Here is a 17,393-nt window from a genome sequence, read left to right on the forward strand (position 1 = left end):
ACTCTTTTCATGGCTAAGATATCCCTTACCTTGAAGATGTTATCGGCCCCTACTGGCTCAGGGAAAGGAGGTGGTACAGAACGATACCGATTAAGAACAACAGGTTTAAGGAGCGAGACATGGAAGGCGTTAGGGACCCGGAGTGAAGTCGGCAACCTCAATTTATAAGCCACGTCGATAATGCGTCCCAGAGTCTCGAATGGACCGATGTACCGTGGACCCAGTTTGTAAGAGGGCATCTTTAGGCGAATATGCTTAGTTGACAGCCAGACTTTGTCGCCAGGTTGGTATGGTGGAAGGTCCCTGCGTCTCTTGTCAGCATCTCTTAATCCGGATACTTGATTTTTCAAGTGCTTCTCTAGTCTCTCTCCAGACTTGAGAAAACTCGGAAGAAAGTGCATCTGCTGCGGGAACACCAGTAGGCGAGGAGAGAGGTAGCGGAACACCCGGATTCTGGCCAAAAACCATGAAGAAGGGTGTTTTAGTGGTGGACTCATTAGGATGGTTGTTATGGGCGAACTCTGCCCATGGCAGGAGAGACGCCCAGTTGTCTTGATGGGTGTTGGAAAAGTGACGCAGGTAGGCTGCCAGTACATGGTTTAATCCGTTCCACTTGTCCATTGGACTGAGGGTGATAGGCAGAGGAGCAGTCCAGAGATATGCCCATGAGTTTGCTGAGCGCCCTCCAGAATCGGGAGGTGAATTGAACTCCTCGATCGGAGACAATTCATTGAGGAAGTCCATGAAGCCTGAAGATCTGGTCGATAAAGACCTTGGACAATTCAGGTGCTGTGGGTAATCCGGGCAGTGGGATAAAATGGGCCATTTTGGAGAAGCGGTCAACCACTACTAGGATGGTAGTACACCCGGAAGAGCGAGGTAGATCGGTAATGAAGTCCATACCAATCTGTCGCCAAGGGGCCTCAGGAGTAGGCAGAGGGTGAAGCAGACCGGCCGGCAGACTTCTGGGTACTTTGTTCAGAGCACAAGTCGTGCAGGAGGCTACAAAATCTGTCACATCTTGGTGAAGAGAAGGCCACCAATAGTAGCGAGAGAGAAGGCTGAGGGTTTTCTTGACCCCGACGTGGCCCGCAACCTTGGAGGAATGCCCCCAGTCTAGGACTTCCGACCTCTTATTCTGTGGGACGAAGGTCTTGCCCGGCGGAATGGGGAAGAGTGTCACGGGTGCCACGAGATAAATTTGGCAGGCTCAATGATGTGAGAAGAAACCTCCTCTGTCTCAGGTGACTGCAAGGACCTGGATAGCGCATCTGCCTTGATGTTTCTGTTCCCAGGTCGAAAATGGAGTTTGAAATCAAACCGGGAGAAATATAGTGACCACCTTGCTTGCCTGGAGTTGAGCCTTTGTGCCGACTGAAGATATGCCAAATTCTTGTGGTCCGTGAAAATTATGAATGGATGGACTGCCCCCTCCAGAAGATACCGCCACTCCTCCAAAGCCATCTTAATGGCCAGTAACTCCCGATCTCCAAGTGAATAGCTGCATTCTGCGGGGGAGAATGATTTCGAGAAGAACCCACAAGGCACCAATTGACCAGAAGATGTCCACTGGGAAAGGACCGCCCCTGCCCCAGTAGAGGATGCATCCACCTCTAGGATGAAGGGCCTATTAACTAACGGCCGGTGTAAAATCGGGGTGGTAGCAAAGGACTGTTTCAAGGCAAGGAAGGCCTCTTCAGCCTCCGGAGTCCAGACATTTGGTTTGGTCCCTTTCCAGGTCAAAGCGGAGATGGGCTTGGTCACTGAAGAGAAGTAGGGAACGAACTGCCTGTAATAGTTTGCAAAACACAGGAACCGTTGGATGGCCTTTACTCCGACCGGACGTGGCCAGTTGAGCACAGCAGACAACTTTTCGGGGTCCATCTTCATTCCAGAGTCAGTGATGATATACCCTAGGAAGGGCAATGAGGTTTGCTCGAACAGACATTTCTCTAGTTTAGCGTAGAGTCGGTTTTCCCGTAAACGTTGCAGAACCAGTCGAACACTCCTCCTGTGGGTGGATAAGTCAGACGAAAAGATGAGAATGTCATCTAGATACACGACGACACATGAGTAGAGTAGGTCTCGGAAGATCTCATTAACGAACTCTTGGAAAACCGCCGGAGCATTGCAGAGACCAAAAGGCATAACCAAATACTCGTAATAGCCGTCCCGACTATTGAAGGCCGTCTTCCACTCATCCCCGGCATGGATTCGGATCAAGTTATAGGCTCCCCGCAGATCCAATTTGGTAATGATCCGGGCCCCTCTCAGACGGTCAAAGAGTTCAGGGATCAGTGGAAGGGGATACCTATTTTTGATGGTGATACTGTTCAGGCCTCGGTAGTCAATACATGGCCGAAGGGATCCATCTTTCTTCCGCACGAAAAAGAACCCTGCTCCAGCAGGGGAGGATGACTTCCGAATAAAACCCCGAGCCAAGTTTTCCTGGATATATTCGGACATGGCCGCGGTCTCTGCCGGAGACAGAGGGTAAGTTCTTCCCCTGGGAGGAACTGCTCCAGGAATCAGCTCAATTGGGCAGTCGTATGAACGATGCGGCGGCAGGGTCTCAGCCTCTTTTTTTACTGAAGACATCGGCGTACAAGTGGTAGGCCGTAGGAAGCCCAGGAAGATCGGTAGGAGCTGGCTGCGGACCAGGGCAAGATGCCGGCAACAGACAATGTTCGTGGCAGAAGTGTCCCCAGCGGAGGATCTCCCCAGAACGCCAGTCCAAAACAGGCTCGTGTAGGCGAAGCCAAGGTAAGCCAAGAAGCACAGCGTGGGATAAACTGGGCAAAACATAAAAGGCGATCCTTTCTCGGTGAAGAGCTCCAACTTGTTTCTTCACCTCGACAGTGACCATGGTGATGGGTTCAGGTAGCGGTTTACCATCCACGGAGGCGATGGTGTGTGGATTCTCTAGCGTAACCACCGGAATCCGAAACTGGTCTACTTCTTTCAGCCTGATGAAGTTACCAGCCGCACCCGAGTCCACATACGCCTCCACAGACCTGCGCTCCCGACCTGAAACAAAGCCAAAATGGTAAGGGGCAGAGAGGAATCGGTGTCACCTAGGAAGGCCTCTCTTACCTGGCCTAGGCGGAGGCATTTCCCGGCCGCACTGGGCAAGTACGCAAAAAATGATTGGCCCCGCCGCAATAAAGGCATAGCCCCTGTGTCCTTCTCTCCCTGCGTTCTTGCTCTGATAACCTTACTCGGTCCACTTGCATGGACTCGGGAGTGGAATTAGAAGACGCCAGAGAGCGGGGAATGGGCGCATGTATAGCCTCAAAGATCTCTTCTCCCTAACTGACTCCCGGGAGCGTTCCTGAAACCGTAAATCTATACGGGTGGCTAGGGATATAAGATCTTCCAGGGTGGTAGGAGTGTCTCGGCCGGCAAGCTCATCTTTTATTTTACCGGAGAGTCCCCTCCAAAAGGCCCCGACCAAGGCCTCATTATTCCATCCCAATTCAGAGGACAGTGTCCGGAAGCGGATAGCATACTGTCCTACAGTGAGGGAACCCTGGCGAAGATTGAAAAGAGCCTCCGTGGTGGAGGCCACACGTCCAGGCTCATCAAATACCCTGCGGAAAGTATCTAGGAAGTTTTGTATACTTGATACCACCGGGTCATCTCTCTCCCACAGGGGATTTACCCAAGCCAAGGCCTCCCGCTCAAGATGGGACACAATAAAAGCTACTTTGGCTCGATCAGAGGGATATTGCTGAGGCAGGAGCTCAAAGTGCAACCGGCACTGGTTTAGAAACCCCCGACACAACTTGGGGTCGCCACTAAACCTGGGAGGTTTCCCCAAGCGCGGTGGCGGGTGGGATACGGGGTCCCGAGATAGGGCTGAAGCGGCAGTAGAGGACTGCAGGGACAGGAGTCGGTCGTCCATGGACGCCATGTAGTTCAGAATGTGGGACTGGGCGTCACGCTGCTGCGCGAGCTCCTGCTGGAGTCCCGCTAGCAACGGGGCGTTACCTGGATCAGCAGTTTGTAAGACGGAGAGGCGGGTGTCCATGGATTTCATAAAGGACATTATTCTTGTCCGAGACACCGCACTGAACTTGCTCACTGAGCCAGTGCGCGTGCCCCGAGTAAGCGAAAGCGTGCTCAAAGCTACCTGTGGAGCGGGCAGCAACCGAATAGATGCGTACTTCAGAGCTGCAGGGCCTGAAGCACGTGACTGCTAGAGGCGTGGCTTAAACTCCACAGAGCTAGGAGCTGCAAGATAACTCCTAGCAGAGTAACTGTGAGACAAAGTTACCAAGGGGCATAGACAGAGAGAATAGTCAGGACGTAGCCAATGAGTCATACACAGATAGCTGCAAGGTACAAGAGGGGCGAGCAGAGAGTAATCAGGTCACAGGCAATGGGTCATACACAGATAATAACGCAGTACAAAATCAACAGGCAAACTCACAACGGGAAACAGAATCGGGTCAGAACCATATAAACAAGCTATAGCAATAAACAGGCACACGGGGGTCAGCACACTAGACCAAAGGTAAAAGTATAACTGGCAGGGATTGAAGCTACCCAGAGGTTTATGAAGCTCTCCCAGAACCAGAAAGAGGCCACAATCATTAACCCCAAGTGTGCAGGTCAAAACCTGAACAGAGCTCCAGACATTAACCCCCGGTGTGCAGCTCAAAAACATGCATTGGGATCATGACAGTACCCCCCTCTCAACGGGGGGCCTCTGGACCCCCAGGCTTCCCCAGGTACTTGGCATGGAACGCCCGAACCAGGCGATCCGCATGTACCGAATGAGCAGGGACCCATGAGCGCTCTTCTGGTCCATATCCCTTCCAGTGGACCAGGTACTGCAAAGAGCGGCGCACCCGCCGAGAGTCCACAATATGTCCGACCTCATACTCCAATTGACCCTCCACCAGCACTGGAGGAACAACAGTCTCAGAGTTCTCTTTGACAGATCCTGCTGGTTTCAACAGAGACTTATGGAACACATTAGATATTTTTAAGGAGGCGGGGAGACGCAACCTATATGCCACAGGGTTGACTATCTCCATAATCTCGTACGGACCAATGAACTTTGGTCCCAACTTAACTGATGGTACCTTCAAGTTGATGTTACGCGTGGAGAGCCAAACCTTCTCTCCCACCTGAAACATGTCTCCCGAGGCTCTCTTTTTGTCCGCAAAATATTTGTATCTCCCCTGGGCCCGAGAGATATTACGCCGGACTTCAGCCCAGAGGTTTTTTAACCGTTGAACAGACCCCTCTGCTCCTGGACAACCGGAATCCACCCGAGAAAACTCCCCAAAATGCGGATTAAAGCCATAGTTAATCAGGAATGGGGCCATGTTGGTGGACTGACTCACCCGGTTGTTAAAAGCAAATTCAGCCAACGGTAACGCATCACACCAATCCTCCTGTCTGGCGGAGGTCAGACACCTGAGAATTTGTTCCAGGGATTGATTGGTGCGTTCCGTCTGACCATTGCTCTCCGGGTGATATGCCGACGAGAAGGAGAGTGAGATGCCCAATTTCATACAGAACGCCCTCCAAAATTTGGCCACAAACTGCACACCTCTGTCAGACACAACATTCAGGGGTACCCCATGCAATCGGACCACATGCTGCACAAACAACCTTGACAATGTTTCTGCTGAAGGTAATGCTGCCAAGGGAATGAAATGGGCCTGTTTAGAAAACCTGTCCACCAGCACCCAGATCACGGTATTGCCCCTGGAAGGTGGAAGACCGGTAATAAAATCCATGGAAAGATGAGTCCATGGCCTATCAGGAACCGGTAAAGGTATGAGTTCCCCAGCCGGTCGGTTATGCGAGCTTTTGGAACGGGCACACATGCCACAAGCAGAAACAATGTCCTTGACATCGGCCCTTAATGAAGGCCACCAAAAACCCCTGGTTACTGCCTCTCTAGTGGCCGTGATACCTGGATGAGCACTCAGCCTAGAATCATGAAACTCCTGCAGAAGTCTAGGCCGCAATGAATCTGGAACAAACAGTTTATCGCTTGGCCTGGTTGCCGGAGCTAGGGCCTGAGCCCTTAGGATTTCTTGTTCCAACTCAGTTGAGACCCCCGCCACTACCACCCCTGGGGGAAGAATGGAGGACGGCGGCTCAGGGGGAGACACTGGATCAAAACTTCTGGACAGGGCATCCGCTTTAACATTTTTGGATCCTGGTCGAAAAGTAATTGAGAACTGAAATCGTGAAAAAAAAAAAAAAAGTGACCAACGGGCCTGTCTAGGAGTAAGCCTCTTAGCAGATTCAAGGTATGCCAAATTTTTGTGATCCGTGACAACCGTGATAGGGTGAGCCGCCCCTTCCAAAAAGTGCCTCCATTCCTCAAATGCCAGCTTGACCGCAAGAAGTTCTCTATTGCCTACATCATAGTTTTTCTCAGCTGAAGAGAACTTCTTGGAGAAGAAGGCACAGGGTTTGAGATTGGTAAGGGTGGCCGGAACCTGGGACAGCACAGCCCCCACCCCCACTTCAGAAGCATCCACCTCCACAATGAATGGTTTGGACGGGTCAGGTTGCACCAACACCGGGACAGACATAAAACATTTCTTAATTGCTGAGAAGGATTCCTTAGCAAGTACAGACCAATTTTTTACATCAGCTCCCTTCTGGGTAAGATCCGTGAGTGGTTTAACCACTTGTGAGAAACCTTTAATGAATCTCCGGTAATAGTTCGCAAATCCTAAGAAGCGCTGGAGCCCCTTGAGATCTCGAGGCTGAACCCAGTCAGCGATCGCCAGCACCTTCTTAGGATCCATACAAAACCCCTCACAGGACACAATCAACCCCAAAAAAGACAACTCCTGTACAAAAAACAAACATTTTTCCAGTTTGGCGAACAATTGGTTCTCCCTGAGTCTCTGGAGAACAGTCTTTAGATGTTGCAAGTGAGATTGATTGTCCGGGGAATACACCAAAATATCATCCAAATAAATAATAACAAAACGGCCTATCAGATCAGAAAACACAACATTGATGAAATTTTGGAAAATAGCGGGTGCATTAGTTAACCCAAATGGCATTACCAGGTTCTCGAAGAGTCCCTCTGATGTGAGGAATGCCGTTTTCCACTCGTCCCCTTCCCGAACCCTTATCAGATTGTAGGCCCCCCGCAGATCCAACTTGGAGAACCATTGGGCCCCAGCTAACTGGTTACATAAGTCTGGGATGAGGGGAAGTGGGTAAGAGTTCCTAACCGTTATCTTGTTCAGTTCCCGAAAGTCGAGGCACGGCCGCAAACCACCATCTTTTTTCTTCACAAAGAAGAACCCTGCTGCCACAGGTGACACAGAAGGCCTGATATGCCCTTTGCGGAGACTCTCAGCTATGTACTCCTTCATGGCTTGGCGCTCAGGCCCAGACAAATTGAACAATCGAGCCTTAGGTAACTTGGCTCCGGGTACTAAATCAATGGCACAATCATAGGGTCTATGTGGTGACAGCGCCTCAGCCTCACTTTCGGAAAAAACGTCTTCGAAATCTTTCAGGTACTCCGGAATACCTTCCAGATCGACAGACGACACAGACACTGATTTAACAGCGTTAACAAGATGTCCCCGGTTACCACATTTACTATTGCATCCCCATTGAGTGATTTCCCCTGTAACCCAATCAATGGTAGGATTATGGCGTTGAAGCCAAGGCATCCCCAGTACCAGTCCTGCAGGCAAGTTATCTACCACCAGACAACTTAGTTTCTCCACATGAGTGGAACCCACTTTTAGAGAAAAAAGTTCAGACCTGCAACAGATACCGTCTTGGGTAAGAGGAGATGAGTCAATTGCCACAAGTTTAACAGGATCGTGAAGCCTGACTGTCCCTATCTTATAAAGAGTCATAACCTTGGTATCAATCAGGTTCACAGCCGAACCGCAGTCAATAAAAGCAGTAGTCTGAACAGGACCATAACCAAGTTCCAGTTTCACCTGCAGCACCATTTTTGCACATGAGGAAAATTGTACCTGAAGGTTTGGGTAGCCTCCTCGATTACTACCCAGACCTAGTCGTTTCCCGCCATCTTGGAGGATGACGGACAGGAGGGGCAGTCCTTCTTCCAATGTCCAGATTTCCCACAATAGAAGCACAACTGCTTTTCCCGGCGGCGTCTTCTTTCCTTTCCCTCACAGGTGACAGCGTTCACCTCCATAGCTATAGGAAGAGTCTGGGTCTCATCTCCACTGAAGAATAAGGGCGTTTCCCGTTGCATAATGCCTCTAGCCCGCAGCCTGCGATCCATGCGAACCGCTTGGACCATGGCATCCTCCAGGGAGTCAGGCGGAGGATGAAGTGCCAAAGCATCCTTCAGACGTTCACACAGGCCTCTGTGGAACAGCCCCCGCAGGGCGGCGTCATTCCGCTGCCCAACGTCTGAATTCAGTACAGAACCATTCGGCCGAGTGCTCCCCCTGACAGACACTCATCACTTTGTCCTCAGCCAACCGCACTCTATCAGGCTCATCATAAATAAGCCCTAAGGCTTCAAAAAATGCATCCACAGACATTCTCTCAGGGGCAGAAGAGGAAAGCAAGAATGCCCAGGCTTGTGGGGACCCCCTAAGCAGGGACATCACCACCCCCACCCTCTGTTTCTCATCCCCAGAGGAGCGGGGTCTCAAAGAAAAAAAAAGCTTACAGCCCTCCTTAAATGCCCTGAAATTATCCTTGTTACCAGAAAATATATCTGGCAATTTAACCGGGGATTCAGGTGGGACTAAAATGACATCTCTATAGCCCACCTGCTGGAAGCCTGCGGAAAGCACCCCCTGAACTGAGTCCTCAACCCGCCGTTGGGACTGGGCCAGAGCTTGGTGTTCCAAACTAAGCTTCTGCAGTGACTGAGTCAAGTTTCTCACCTGCTCAGATAAAGCACACATTGGGTCCATGCTGCAGAAGTGAGGAGAGAAAAAAAAATTGCGGGCCAGTTATAATGTCAGAGACACCGCACTGAACTTGCTCACTGAGCCAGTGCACGTGCCCTGAGTAAAGCGAAAGTGTGCTCAAAGCTACCTGTGGAGCGGGCAGCAACCGAATAGATGCGTACTTCAGAGCCGCAGGACCTGAAGCACGTGACTGCTAGAGGCGTGGCTTAAACTCCACAGAGCTAGGAGCTACAAGATAACTCCTAGCAGAGTAACTGTGAGACAAAGTTACCAAGGGGCATAGACAGTGAGAATAGTCAGGACGTAGCCAATGAGTCACACACAGAGATAGCTGTAAGGTACCAGAGGGGCGAGCAGAGAGTAATCAGGTCACAGGCAATGAGTCATACACAGCTGCAAGGTACAAGAGGGGCGAGCAGAGAGTAATCAGGTCACAGGCAGTGGGTCATACACAGATAATAACGCAGTACAAAATCAACAGGCAAACTCACAACGGGAAACAGAATCGGGTCAGAACCATATAAACAAGCTATAGCAACAAACAGGCACACGGGGGTCAGCACACTAGACCAAAGGCAAAAGTATAACTGGCAGGGATTGAAGCTACCCAGAGGTTTATGAAGCTCTCCCAGAACCAGAAAGAGGCCACAATCATTAACCCCAAGTGTGCAGGTCAAAACCTGCACAGAGCTCCAGACATTAACCCCCGGTGTGCAGCTCAAAAACCTGCATTGGGATCATGACAATTCTGGTCTGGTTCTCATGCAAAAAGAGTAATTCTTTCTGCGTGGCCGCCGAGGCACTAGCAGGGTCCATGGTCTGATTATACTGTGACAACCGGGAAGGTAACGTCCGAGAGTGGACCCTCTGGATCGTGGCACTGGAGCTCCCGGGGGTGAGCGCGCCAGGTGGTGCCGACCTCTATACAGTGACCGTTAGGGGCAGACCCTCGGAAGACAGATACCGCAACTGCTAGAACCAAGAGGGGCGGCTCAAGGGACAAGAGAGGGGCTGGCGGAGTTTTGGACTGAATGCAGGGTACCGGACCGAGGTACGGAGTCCCGGACCGAGGTACGGAGTACAGGACCGAGGTACAGAGTACAGGGCCTGAGGCACGGAGTACAGGACAGAGGTAGAGTTGCAGGGAGAGCCCCTACAACTTGGCCAGAATACCGTAGGAAAGGCACACGATAATCAGGCGTCTCCTCCATCTTGGAGACGCCTGATATAGCACGTGCAGCGGTCTGATTGGTGGCCAGAGCTCTGGGCGGGCGCTGCAGGGTTCAGGAACCCGCAGAGCGCGCGCCCGCGCCCTAGAGTGAGCGCACGTGGCCCGCAGGCGCCGGGAGGACGGGAGCGAGGAGGAGGCAGCCATAGTGCGGCGAGGCAAGGACGGGTGAGTATCGGCAGTGGCGGCGGCTACCGCTGCAGCCGTGACATAGATCTTCATACATTGCAGGCCAGACACCATTATTAGGCATATAAGTATCGTAGTAACTAGGCCGCCTCATACTATCGAGTACTTGGGGGCGGAGGGGCATTCAGCCGGACTCTGTCACACCTTAGATGCCATGCTTGCTTTTGGCAACAGCAAGTGGATAAACTGCCAGGGTTTTGTTGCAGCCGCACCTGTGCCGTCCCTGTGGTGTACATCTATGTTCTGGGGGAAAAAAAAGGTACTTTTTTTTTTTTTTGAACAATTGTTTATTGTGTGAAAACATAAAATGTGTTTTCTGCTTTTTTCATGTATTTTTCTTTTTACAAGAATTCTTGGAGCCAATTTTCCTTTAGAAACATTTTAATATCTTCTTTTTTCTGGTGTTTTCCTTGTAATTTAGGAAAGCCTAAGGCCAGAAATAACCCCATAAATCACTGTACTGGAGACTTTGGGATCAGATAATTTCTATCCGCTGTGTTTGTGCAAACAAACAATCTTTTCTAAAAGCCTCAAACTTCTGTGTGTGAATCAGACCTGAGATCTAACGTGATAGAAGATTACAGTGCGGGGAAGACTGGAAACCTTCATATAGACGGCCGGTGGTGATGGAGTCAGTGACGGACTCTGGACAAATATGTTTCTAGAGCCGTAGTAGGAGATGAAGATGTCGTCCTCATCATGAAGTAGTTATTTCTCCTGTCACGTGTAATGAATATCTCCTGCAGTATTGCTAATGCCGATTCCAGTGTCGGTAAATGAGACGAGAATTAGCGTTATGGAAGATGAGTCTATGAGAAACGTATTCAGCTGCCGACTCCGAGGAAGAAACTGCTTGTTGTCTGTGACCTAAATATATAGGTTTTATTAGTAGATGTAAAGAAGAAAACTAAATACTGTAAAATAATAACTCTCCTCATATGTTTCCCTTATTATCTCCAGTAATTGTATTATTACACAGGATTTTTATGATGTTACATCGGCTCATCTTCTCATTCAGGTCTCTACAATATCGGATCCTCTCAGTGAAGATCTTCTACATAACAAAATTTTCCTGATTTACTCATCAAGGATGGATATGGACAGAGAAAAGATGGCGGAGAGGATATTACACCTCACCCTAGAGATCCTCTTCCGGCTTACTGGAGAGGTGAGAGATTCTAATGACGTCACATTACATCAGTCTTATGTATGGGAATAACAGATGGACAGAACTGGAGAGGTGAGGACTCTGGAAATGTCTGTAGTGAGATTTATTAATGTGTCTCCATAACCAGGATTACACAGTAGTGAAGAAGACCTCTAGTGAGCGCTGTCAGGACCCTGTGTCTGAGGGATTGGGAAGACCCCTGAGCCCAATCACGGGGCCTCCACCTCACCCCCTGATGTATGAGGACATCAATGATCAGAAGATCCTAGAACTCACCTACAACATGATTGAGCTGCTGACTGGAGAGGTGACACTGCTGGGAATGCTGGGACATTATACAGTAACACTATGAAGGGATCGGGGGGATGACTGTATCATTGTATGTGTCAGGTTCCTATAAGGTGTCAGGATGTCGCCGTCTATTTCTCCATGGAGGAGTGGGAGTATTTAGAAGGACACATTGATCTGTACAAGGATGTCATGATGGACGTTCCCCAGCTGCTCACATCACCAGGTAATAGACAGGACTAAATACACTCAGTCTATGGCCAATAATTATCTGTATGTAAAGAATGAACTCAGTCCCTGTATGTGTTTCCTCCAGATCTATCCAGTAAGTTGACAACACTAGAGAGATGTCCACGTCCTCTTCTTCCACAGGACTGTAAACAAGAAGATCCCAATGTTCCTCAGGATCACCAGGTAGATGGAGAGGTGTCATGAGATCTCCCTTATGATGTGTAGACCACTGTGAAGGTTTTGTGATCAGTCTTGTTTTATCCACCAGTATTATATGTTTTATACCTGTGTAATGAGAACGGTGGAGATGGCAGGATTAGAGCTATTCATAGATGTGACTTCTCCATCTGTCTGTGACTCTTACAATATTTGTTTCAGGGTGGAGATCTGACCCATCTTAATACAAAAGAGATATATGTGAGGGGTGATGAGCCGTGTAAAGGGGTTATTCCATCATATGACTACCCAGGTGAGTAGTAACCACTAAATGCAGGAAGTCACAGATTCTTCTCAGTCACCGGCCGTGGCTGCTTTATCGGTGGTGTAGTCTGGCCGTATCACAATCATGTCATCACCAATTAGCTTCAAGACCACAACATTATCCTCCTCCTAAAACTGTTCTAATGGCTTTGAGCATTGAAAGCCCTTTTCTATAGACCTTACCACCTGGAGGATCCACCTACCCCCTGGGAATAGAAGACGCAGACCCTTACCTGCCCAGATCTGTAAACTACAAACTCAAATGACAGCGTACGTAGAATGTGCTGATAAGTTAGAAAATCACTTGAAGAAAACAATTATGATGGGTCTATAACAGAAAGTGGAGGGTAATGATGCTGTTGGCTACCTAGAACCCTGGATGAATCTACTTTTTTTTTTTACCTCTTCATTCTATATGATAGTTTGATTGTGGTGGGATTTTCCGGCCTCATTTATGTGAGTCTGTATCTTCCTGATAGTCTTAAAAAAGCTCTCCATCACCTCTTCCAAATGCCCGAGATCAAATTTTAAAGGGAACCTGTCTGCAGGATTGTGCACAGTAACCTACAGACTCTGTCAGGTCAGCACCATTATACTGATTACATTGATACCTGGTGATGAAATCCGTCTTGTGGTTGTTGTTTAAACTTTATTTGTGGTTTTCAGTTAAGGCCTCTTTCACACTTCCGTTTTTTCTTGTCAGTTGAAATCCGCCAAAATGGTGGAAAGCGGATCCGTTTGTAACTGATGCAAACGGATGCCACCGGACCGTTTTTTTGATGGATCCGTTGAATGCAGAATTTTAAAGGAACCACAGTTCGGGAAGGAGAGAGAGATAATATTTTTTTTTTTTGCACCGCCAGAAAGGATTTCAGGGTTAACTCCCCGGCTGACTTCCTTTCTCCGGGCATGCGCACTGTAAAATGCGGATCCTACTGCCAAAAAAACGTTGCAGGGTCCGTCCAGGCATGTTGGCGGACGCAAACATTTTGGCGGATCCGCAAAAAAACGGATCCAACGGATCAGTCGGTAATGCAACTCTATGGGGAAAAAAAACTGGCGGATTTTGACTGATGGTCAAAAACGGAAGTGTGAAAGAGGCCTAATGAGATTCTCCTACTCTGGGGCGGGGCTGGGGTTGTGTCCTGTGAGCAGCCTGTGGGGGGGGCTTTATGTGGTGCTCTGATTACATATGGATCTGTACTGCTTATGAAAGGTCACTGATCCTTCAGTGACCTACCCCCTATTTTACATAATGCATGTAATGTTGATATTGTTGTTGATAATGCCTATAATATTGTGAGGCTTAGAAAAAAAAATTTACATCCAGCAAAATAACACCGGCGGCGCCTGTCCAGTATCATCTATCTCTTACTTATGGATGCTACTGCGCACATTTTGATGGTTGCGTTTTTTTTCTAAGCCTCACAATAGCCACAATATTATAGGAATTATCAACAATAATATCAACACCATTGTATGCATTATGTAAAAATGGAGGGCAGGTCAGTGAGGGATCAGGAACCTGTCATAAGCCACTACACATTAATATGTAATCAGAGTACCACATAAAGCCCCGCCCACAGCCCCGCCCCAGAGCACGAGAATCTAATTAACTAAAAACTACAAATGAAGATTAAACAACAACCGCAACACGGATTTCATCACCAGGTATCAATGTAATCAGTATAACGGCACCGACCTGACAGTGTCTGTAGGTTACTGTGCACAATCCTGCTGACAGGTTCCCTTTAAGACATCTCAGCTCTGCGCTATTATACACAGTTCTCTTTAAATGTGTAATATTTCTTCTTGAAACTTATCTGACAGAAAATATTGGACCTTACGATAGTTTAGATTGTGAAGTCAAAGAGCCCCATACACTAATTACCCCAGAGAGGTTTCACCACTAGTTACTCATTTATTACTGATGAAGACTGTTGAGTTTGATCATTTCAGTAGATTTGTTATTGTCTATACTCAGTTTTTGATTACAGTAGTTGGTGTCCAAAATACTCTGATTTAACCTCTTCCCGCAGCCAGTTTTGTGTTCTTAATCAGGCCCCATTTTTAAAATCTGAGATGTGTCACTTTATGTGGTGATAACACTGGAATTCCTCACAAAGGATAATAGAAAACAAATGGATCTTATAAATTATTTTCTAACTTCACACAATACCCTATATACAGTTGTATTCTACTGTCTGGGCACATGGCAGTGTACAGAAGGGAAGGAGCGCCATTTAGCTATTTGAATGCAGATCTTGCTGGAATAGTTTGCAGACACAATGTATTGGGAGCACTGTTCGTGGTCACCTGGCAGCTCAAAAGATGTCCACCATGAACATGTTTGGCACTATCTTCTTCTATCTACTTTCCATATCCCAAGGATCGCCTTGCTCATCGCCCTTTAACACCCTTACATGGATCTGGAACTTACACTGGGACCCCTAGACCTGGACCATGGTGTTACCTGCTATTCTGTGGTGTTAAATGGCAAGAATAATAGTCCGGTAGCTGGGTCAGAACCAGAAGGACAGACTACAGAATCAGAAGACACAAGAGTAGTTAGTAAACGGGTCACAGTCACAACAGGAAACAAATACACAAGCCGTGAGCTGAGCATAGAGGAATGAACCAGAGGAGAACAAATGCTGTATCTAGTAGAATCTGGCATTATGCATTGAGCTTTAGTAGGGTGTGGTACTTTCCCGTTGGCTGAGGTAGGGAGCAGATTACTCCAGCTGGACAGCAGGGACAGATCCCAGATGAGATTGGACTCACCATATGCAGAAACACTAATATAACTAAATGACAGAAAACCAGAACAGTCAAAATCCCCATAAAGTGATTCCATTTTATAAATTAATTCACTGAGGGTTATAATCTTTAGGAGGACTGAATATTTTGACTCCACAGCCACTTTCCGGAAATTAACTTGCAGTGGATGTTTGAGAGTGAAAATTACACATCTGCCATTTTATTACCCAGCACATAGTGCCCAGATTGTGCTCCAGGAGACACACACTGTAAATTAGGTGGATTCTTCTCACTATAATATTGCAAAATACAGGGATCCTAAATGTTGTCTGGACACACTGCAAGGCTCAGAAGTGAGAGCGGATATTGCAGGATTGGTTTATAGAAACCTTGTTGCATTTAACAGCCTTTGAGCAACTAATAGTGTGGGAACCTCTGTTTTCTCATTGACACATGATGAACCTGAGTGGGGACTTGTTTTTTGTGAGATGAGAATTGGTATTATTTTTGCCTGCGTAACATTAATTGATTTCTTTTTATTCAATATTTGGGAGGCAGAATGAACAAACAGTTGAACACCACACACTACTGGTTCATCCAACAAGGTTTTCTATTAGACTTTGAACTGTCATTGTCTTGGTAAAAAATTAAAAATGGCAAGCTAAAGTAGAAATGTTCAAAAATATAAAACTCAAGGATACTTTATTAAAAAAATAATTTTTTTTATCTTATCAGATGACTGTACCAGGAGATCAGAGGCACAGCTGACATCTTCAATTTTTAAATCTGATGATCTTGAGATCCTACAACATCATTTGTCATCTGATCCTATGGAACAGGTCCCATCTTCTGATTCATTACCGACTACTAAGGAAAATCAAAGTCACAAAAGAGGCATTAAAAAACAAACTGCTCCTAAAGCAAAGAAGTCATTTTCATGTTCAGAATGTGGGAAATGTTTTAGGCTGAAATTGATTCTTGATAGGCACCAGAGAACTCACACAGGGGAGAAACCTTTTTCCTGTTCAGAATGTGGGAAATGTTTTAACCAGAAATCGGTTCTTGATAGGCACCAGAGAACTCACACAGGGGAGAAACCTTTTTCATGTTCAGAATGTGGGAAATGTTTTAACCGGAAATCGATTCTTGATAGCCACCAGAGAACTCACACAGGGGAGAAACCTTTTTCATGTTCAGAATGTGGGAAATGTTTTATCCAGAAATGCATTCTTGTTATGCACAAAAGAATTCACACAGAGGAGAAGTCTTTTTCCTGTTCAGAATGTGGGAAATGTTTTAAATGGAAAATAAGTCTTGATAGCCACCAGAGAACTCACACAGGGGAGAAACCTTTTTCATGTTCAGAATGTGGGAAATGTTTTATCCAGAAATGCAGTCTTGTTAGACACAAAAGAATTCACACAGGGGAGAAGCCTTTTTCATGTTCAGAATGTGGGAAATGTTTTAAATGGAAAATAAATCTTGATAGCCATCAGAGAACTCACACAGAGGAGAAACCATTTTCATGTTCAGAATGTGGGAAAGGTTTTAAATGGAAAATAAGTCTTAATTGCCATCAGAGAACTCACACAGGGGAGAAGCCTTTTTCCTGTTCAGAATGTGGGAAATGTTTTAACCGGAAATCACAACTTGTTAGTCACCAGAGAACTCACACAGGGGAGAAGCCTTTTTCCTGTTCAGAATGTTGAAATTGTTTTAACCAAAATTTGATCTTCTTATAGGGGTTGTCTCTTGTCATTCCTCATGTTTGCAGTCAGTATTGAAGGGGAAACACAATCGGCACCGCTGCGCCAACACAAAGTACAACTGAACCTGCTTTGTTATCACATCACACACATTACTGAAGCAACATTATGCCCAAAAGAACAGGTGCTCAATCCGAAACAAGAAAATCCAATGTCCATTTGAGAAGAAAGCAAAGGATGGCACTCACCGTTCTAAAATGCAAAACTTCATTTCATCATTAACCCCTTTCTGACATATGATGTACTATCCCGTCCACGGTACCCGAGCCCGTATGACCGGGAACGGGATAGTACGTCATCGCGATCAGCGGCGCCCCCGCTGGGAGCGCTGCTGATCGCGGCCGGGTGTCAGCTGATTATCACAGCTGACACCCGGCACT

General features: G+C 47.4%; 1 protein-coding gene across 1 annotated transcript in view; it reads left to right on the plus strand.

Annotated features, from left to right (window-relative positions):
• Positions 1 to 16,988, plus strand: part of LOC141059291 (uncharacterized) — a 67,618-nt gene extending 50,630 nt beyond the window's left edge. Inside the window, exons 2-7 of the mRNA XM_073555622.1 lie at positions 11,339 to 11,488; positions 11,616 to 11,795; positions 11,879 to 12,002; positions 12,093 to 12,190; positions 12,386 to 12,476; positions 15,983 to 16,988. Coding sequence (XP_073411723.1) covers positions 11,339 to 11,488; positions 11,616 to 11,795; positions 11,879 to 12,002; positions 12,093 to 12,190; positions 12,386 to 12,476; positions 15,983 to 16,956 — 1,617 coding nt within the window. The 3' untranslated portion in view covers positions 16,957 to 16,988. The remainder of the gene's footprint in view (positions 1 to 11,338; positions 11,489 to 11,615; positions 11,796 to 11,878; positions 12,003 to 12,092; positions 12,191 to 12,385; positions 12,477 to 15,982) is intronic.
• The last annotated feature ends 405 nt before the right edge of the window (positions 16,989 to 17,393 follow it).

The sequence above is a fragment of the Dendrobates tinctorius genome, unplaced genomic scaffold (genome assembly GCF_039654945.1).
Source record: "Dendrobates tinctorius isolate UK_male_01 unplaced genomic scaffold, ASM3965494v1 ptg000226l, whole genome shotgun sequence".
NCBI lineage: Eukaryota > Metazoa > Chordata > Amphibia > Anura > Dendrobatidae > Dendrobates > Dendrobates tinctorius.